This window comes from Temnothorax nylanderi, unplaced genomic scaffold (genome assembly GCF_030848795.1).
Source record: "Temnothorax nylanderi isolate EJ_2023f unplaced genomic scaffold, tnyl_v1.0 TNYL_tig0022_pilon, whole genome shotgun sequence".
Taxonomy (NCBI): domain Eukaryota; kingdom Metazoa; phylum Arthropoda; class Insecta; order Hymenoptera; family Formicidae; genus Temnothorax; species Temnothorax nylanderi.
In genome coordinates, this window is record NW_027249084.1 from 1048332 (window position 1) to 1054985 (window position 6654).

At 36.8% G+C, this 6654-nt stretch overlaps 2 protein-coding genes across 4 annotated transcripts; one reads left to right on the top strand and one right to left on the bottom strand.

Annotated features, from left to right (window-relative positions):
• Positions 1-21: 21 nt before the first annotated feature.
• Cdk9 (Cyclin-dependent kinase 9) lies at positions 22-3997 on the bottom strand. The gene is made up of 7 exons (XM_071700460.1): positions 3757-3997; positions 3158-3242; positions 2189-2279; positions 1786-1952; positions 1259-1497; positions 900-1047; positions 22-732 (listed from the first exon to the last, which is right to left on the bottom strand). The coding sequence occupies exons 1-7, from the start codon at positions 3867-3869 to the stop codon at positions 430-432; spliced, it is 1146 nt and encodes a 381-aa protein (XP_071556561.1). The 5' UTR covers positions 3870-3997; the 3' UTR covers positions 22-429.
• A 392-nt stretch (positions 3998-4389) lies between these two features.
• Positions 4390-6510, top strand: LOC139769418 (uncharacterized). 3 transcript variants are annotated; one of them, XM_071700468.1, is made up of 5 exons: positions 4390-4687; positions 4778-4937; positions 5026-5189; positions 5255-5370; positions 5735-6510. In XM_071700468.1, exons 1-5 carry the CDS (start codon positions 4516-4518, stop codon positions 5777-5779), a joined length of 657 nt encoding a protein of 218 aa, XP_071556569.1. In that variant the 5' UTR covers positions 4390-4515; the 3' UTR covers positions 5780-6510. The 3 variants fall into 3 exon arrangements, with proteins under 3 accessions (XP_071556569.1, XP_071556568.1, XP_071556567.1); XM_071700467.1 differs by having other exon boundaries at positions 6038-6510; XM_071700466.1 differs by having other exon boundaries at positions 5255-6510.
• The last annotated feature ends 144 nt before the right edge of the window (positions 6511-6654 follow it).

Consider the following 6654-nt stretch of genomic DNA (forward strand, 5'->3'; position numbering starts at 1 on the left):
GAACGATAATGAACAAATAGATTTTTAAACAAAATAATTCTATTAGAACTGTATAAAAAGTTGGTAACGTCAGGATGGAGTTACATATCATACAACAGCCATTTATATAAAACATAATACTCTATATACGTACAAAATATATTAACACTGCGCGGACACCGTGTTTTTGGCACTCACCCAGACACCTTGGGACTTTTAAGTCCCAAGGGTTTTTAAGTTCAAAGGGTTAAGCGTTTGTTACAAAAAAAAATCTATATAAATTCATGTATCATATTTAAGGTTTTTCCCTCATTCCTGTAAGAATCAAATGAAAAATCGACTGTGCCTTGAAAGGCCCACGGTGTCCACGCAATGTTGTGTCCACACACAAACACACGCACACGCATATCTATGCATACATATATCCGTACATATATTGAGATAAACACGTTAAAAGACACGATCCTGATACCCGCTTTCAGCCATGCTGGTGCTAGACTTGGCTGGCCCTCCAGGCACTGGATGATGTCGCATGTGACCAGGTCGCCTCGGTGGTGCCAGGTACTCGAACATGCTCTGAGTATGCTGTGCCAGCATCTTGCTAAGATCGCACGGCATTGGATCGGTCCAGAAAAAGTCATGGTTTAACGCGGAATCAGAATCGCATCTTTTGAGGGGGTCGAGTATCAGAAGTCTGTCCAACAAGTCACACGCGTAAGGGTCCTTCAGATATGGCTTCAGTCTATCTTTGACCTGTAAAAATCATAATTAATACGGCCTGATCTATAATCAGTCGTATGCCGGAGAGTCGGATGCCGGAACACAGCCGATGGTTCAATGAAGAGAATTTATTTTCGAAAAAGAAATTTTCTCATTGGCTGTGCGTTTCGACGTCCAACTTATTGTAGAACCAGCCTTACCTTTCTCTTCTGCCCTTTCGGAAGATCCATTTTGGTAAAAAGATCCAGACTTTCAACGCCAGGCCACACCTCGGTCGTTATCGAGCCACACAATTGCGAGATCAATATGAGCTGCTGTTGCTCGGTGTTTCCCTGCATTATGGGAGACCTGTGGATTTAAAAGGTTTAAGCTTGTATGTAATTACATGATTGCGCGTATAGAGAGAGCACAAGAACATAATATCACGAATTTATATATGAACTTTAAGTGAAGCTAAAATAAATCTGAAGGACTCTTACGCCACTTGTTAAGCAACTTCTAAACAAAAACTCGATTCCAGCCAAAAAAATATATAATATATATCACAAAGTGATGTTACCTTGTCCACATTTCTGCCATTATACAACCAGCGCCCCACAAATCCACAGGTGGCCCATAATTCCTGTCGCCAAGTAGGAGTTCTGGTGGTCGGTACCAAAGTGTGACCACTCTGTTGGTGTAACGATTTGAGTGACCGTTTTTTGCACTGAATGCTCGTGCCAAACCAAAATCAGCCAACTTCAATACACCGTTCTTTGTTATTAAAACGTTAGCGGCTTTCATATCTCTATGTAAAATCTGTAGGAAAAATAAAATGTTACGTTGTATATAATTATCATAATATTGTCAACATTAACTACGAGTGATAGCTTTGTCCTAGATTAATATGATAAAGAAACCGTTACAATATATGCATAATATGAGAGAATATAGAAATATGTAATCTTTAAAGATTATAATTATTTTATTAGAGAATAATCTTGAATCTCTTAATCACTTTCTATTAACGAATAAGTTATTTGGACATCATTTTTCTAGAACTTGGCATCTTTATAAAAGAATGTAAAATGTTTAATAACTTCTTACCTTATTGCTATGTATGTAATAAAGTCCATTTAGTAACTGTTGCATAACTTTTTTTATCTCGCCCAAACTAAATTTTACATTTACATTTGACAACAACCCAGCCAAGTCGTGTTCGCAGAAGTCGAACACCAGGTAGAAAGTAGACCGATATCGATTGTACTGAGTTGCTGAAAATAATATGAAATTAAATGTTATATTATACACTGTCAATTGTTTCAATTAATATTTAACCGCTATTTGTTTTAAATTTTTGAACAGACTTTCTCAGATAATATATAAGATAGTTTTTGCGCATCCCTCCGAGTATTCTATTCAAGTAAAAAAAGTGAATCCCCACATTTATGGTTCATTTAGAATTGTACGGATCGAAGATGAGAGGATGGAGATTAAATTATACGCTTACCTCGTGTTCTGCAAATTTCTATGAGGTTGACTACATTCTCGTGTTTCAACAATTGTAGTATCTTTATCTCTCGCAATGCCGTAATAGGAAACTGTAACAAGATTTTGACAATACAAGTAAGATAAATTGTAAAACTAAGGCCGGTATTCATAATCAGATCTTATTTCAAGACGGTCTTAAGTAATATCTTAATATGCTAATACGGCTCTGTGATTGGTTAATGACATCTTAAGATTGTACTTAAGATGGTCTTAAATATAAGAACCGACTATGAATACCGGCCTAAGAGAAAATTTCGCGAGTAAAGTACGGATGTTGTTTATGTCGGATTAATATCAAAAGTTTAACCCTCCAGTGGATGCGTAAAAATTTGAAACAGAAGGGCACGTTGGGTGTAAATTACACTCCACATTATTTATGCTACAAATATTAAACCAATTAGTATTTATATTTTCTATTTAATATTATTCACTGTTGCACATATCTTAAAGTATATTAACAGGTTGAAACTTTAATTTTAATGTTTTTCCAGTAATAATCTGTTTTGTATTAAAATAAGCCAAGAATACTTTTTCTTTACAAGTTATGAGGTATATGTACTAGAATATACTCCACGTGTCCAAAGGAGAGTTACTAAAGAATTTGACCGTCTATTATTTTTCGAAAAACTTTCTGAACTAGTGCACATTGGTGTACCAGTAAGGTAGAGCGAAACAAAATATGCTCGTCTCATGTTTAGCACACAACTCGATAAAGTAATCTAGGGACCCTTCCCTGTAGTGCGATTCTGTAACTCGTTATGAGGTATCGACTATCGTTGCGCAGATATTTTATATGGTAAAAAAGCTGCGCAATTGTCGTTATAGCTCATAACGACGGCATAACGAGTTACAGAATTGCACTACTGGAGGGTCCCTAAGGTAATCGCGACAATCTTGGAATTAAATGATTATATAAAGCAAAACTTACTCCTTCTTTCTCATTGTCCATTAATACCTTCTTCATTGCGACAAACTTCTTGTTTGTTTTCTTGTCCTTAGCCTTAAACACCTCTCTGTAAAAAAGGGACATAGGTTAGAAAGATATAGGTTAGAAAATTAGTAAAATGAGATGCTAAACAAAGAGTATAATGGCTCTGTCTATTAATCGTGAAGTTGATAACTGCGTTATTGAGAGAAATGAATTGTACATCGTAAACGTACGATGTAAAGATAATAAAATGCACAAACTCCAAATTATTTCTCGATTAAATTCCGACGGACGCATTCAAATTATTTCGTTAAGAGAAATCTATCGATGCCCTTAGCACATTGTGCGTCGGAGTTGCATCATCCAATTTTTACATTTTGGGAATTGTTAACAAAAACGCTCTTCCAAGCGTGCATTTGTTTAAAAAAAATAATGCCTCGCGGGCCTAATATTGCATTCATTCGTGTCAGGATCATTGTCGCTGGCTAACAGAATCATCCACAGAAACGTGATTACGGACACGTTTGCCCTTCGGCCCTTTCGTGCACGTGTGAATTAAGGGCTCAAAGGGCAATCTCAAGGGCAAGATTTTCACTTACCCGAAGGTGCCCTGGCCGATTTTCGCGACCTTCTCATACTTGGAGGATTCGTCGCAATACGGGAAATCGAACTCCTCGATGTACTTTTCCTTCTCCTTCGTATTCATCGTCATATTGCGTGCGCGATACGAACGATGCGTGAAAAGGAGAAATCCGCTTGGATAAGCTCCGGAGTCTGGAGTGTCCTGGAACAAGCAGGAACTGAGAATGCTAGGCACGAGAAGTGGGGAAACTAATGGAGTAAACGGAGCTGGAAGCTGGAACCGTGAACATGCAAGATGTAAGAACGGTAGGCTCATTCTGTATTGACTGGAGTCTTTCCACTGGACCAGCCAATCAGATATTTTTATTTTAAATCAGCCAATTGACGACGTGATCAATTGTGATGGCTCTGGCCCACAGGACGCGGCGACCGCGACGCGGCAATGCGGTAACCAATCACCGTCTTGCCTTTTCGTTCTACTTCCGAAAGTAGTAGTACGGAAAGGCGGATGGTGATTGGTTACCGCATTGCCGCGTCGCGTCGCCGCGTCCTGTGGGCCATAGAGACCCTGCAGCCCGTTCCACAATACGTCGTATGTCGCTGTCGGGTGTCGAGCGCATGGCGCCGCATGCGCACTCGATTGTCGGCTGTCGCATAAAGTAGTCGCAAATCGGCTGTCGATGTCGCAACGAGAGATGGTCATCTTCCATCTTCCATCTTTTTCGATATACGACTTACGTTTGTGACGCAATTTTCGAGGTTATTTTCTGTTTAAAATGGAGTTCGCCGAGTTCGCCAATGTTGATGAAATTATCATTGATTTTGTTCGTGATAATAAATGTTTATATGACAAATCTGATCCCAATTTTAAAAATACTGTTAGGAAAAAAGAAATGTGGTCAAAAATAAGTGAAAATTTGAAACTTTTGTATCGTATTGATATGCCAGGTAAATACCTTTTTCTTCAAATTATTGTTATATTTATAACACTTTTTTAGAAATGGAAAAATAAATCGTAATCTAATGTTTTTTGTACAGTTGAAGTAATTGAGAAACGATGGTCCTCTTTGAGAGATATGTTTAGTAGAGAAAATAGAAAACAAAAGTTGCCACCATCAGGTTCTGGATATGAACCAGCAAAAGAATGGGAGCTATATCGAAACATGTTGTTTTTACTTCCTCACATAGTTCACCGACGGTGAGATTATAACATTTTTTTTGTGACGTTTATTATTTTTTTATTTGACTTTTTTATTATAGCTTTTTATTTTTAATTTTATTAACAGAAGAAAATCATTGTTCATTCCACTAAATCAATCAATGTGCTCTGTATCAAAAACAAGTCCTCCAAACGTAAATAATTTGTTGCCATCCAAGGAATCTAAAAATTTAGATCATTCTTTGCCGCCCTGTGATCTTAATTATAATGGACCCAGTGAATTTATCAAAGGTTTGTATTACTAAGAAGAAACTATTATTTGTAACATTGATGTTAATACAACAAAACATTTCTAGATAATGAACTATCCATTGACAATGAGGAAACCGTAACAATTGAGCATGTATCAATAAAGAGACCTATAAGTGCCATGTCCAGCTGCAGCAGTACAAGCAGCACACAATTTCCGGTGGCAAGTACGAGTTTCAGATCAGAAAAGTCTAAAAATTTGCTTATGTTTAAACCTATCAAAGAAAGTCTACCGGAAATGGACCAATTTGCTAAACGTAGAAAGGAAAAAAATGATAAAATTGAACATGATTTGGAGGAGGCAAGTTCTGCAATTTCTACAGCTGTAAAAACAATTTTATCAAAATTATGTGATCAAGAACAAAAAACAAATGGATACATGTCCGCTATAGAAGAAGGATTTAGCTTTGTTCCTAGTAAAAATAAGATTCGATGTCTTATTGAAATACTCCAAATAATTCAAAAGTATGAGGAAAGACCATAAAACATAAGTTAAAAATTTTATTTTCATATTTCTTTGCCGACAGTTGTCGGTGTCGTTAACGGTGTCGGCACAGGGTACCTATTCTTGAAATTATTTGTTATGAAACGAATACGTTTATGAACGAAAAGGTGGGGATTTCCTAGTTGAGCGCCAACGGTAACCCAGTTAACGCACCTTTTCGTTCATAAACGTATTCGTTTCATAACAAATAATTTCAAGAATAGGTACCCAGCTTTTACACGATATGAAAAACCTGAGCAATGACACTTATCGAACCGACAGTTGTCGGTAAGTAGGAACGGAATACGGGCCCTGTAATCACTGAGGGTGTATTTGTTTACGCAAGGCTGCGTGCAGAAACATCACCCGAGCGCTAAAAATCTATGGTGCACATTATGATGTAAGAAAACAGGTGTAGCATTGACCATAATGGCGGCCGAAGAATACGACAGCCAATCAAATTTTGGTCCGGAACATCGCGCCACATTCAAATGTAACATTAGTCAAGGTTCGTGACAAGAATGTCTCATATTTAAAATCGTCTTGAGTTTATTATAAGATGCTATAGTAATAAAAACAGTCCTTGCAGCGTCTTTAGGTGAATCTTTCTATAATTTAACATTTAAGATTGGACTTGTATACCGTGAATACCGTTCTAAAGTTATAGTAATATCTAATTTATATGCGTTTACTCCACCGGCCATACAATATATATTACATATAATATCTAAAAAAATCAATCTAATAAATTTGATATTTTGGTATGTTTGACTTAAGTTTGTTTTATAATTTATTAATAAATATATATTTATAATGTTTTACGGTAGAGATATTTATTTACGAATCTTTAATTATTACGAAATGCGTGCAACGACTAAATAATTTCTGTCTTCTGCCATGGGAGGAGCCATATGTTCCTTCTCGGATCTCGGACCAGTTTCTGATTGGTCAAAGAAAATGACT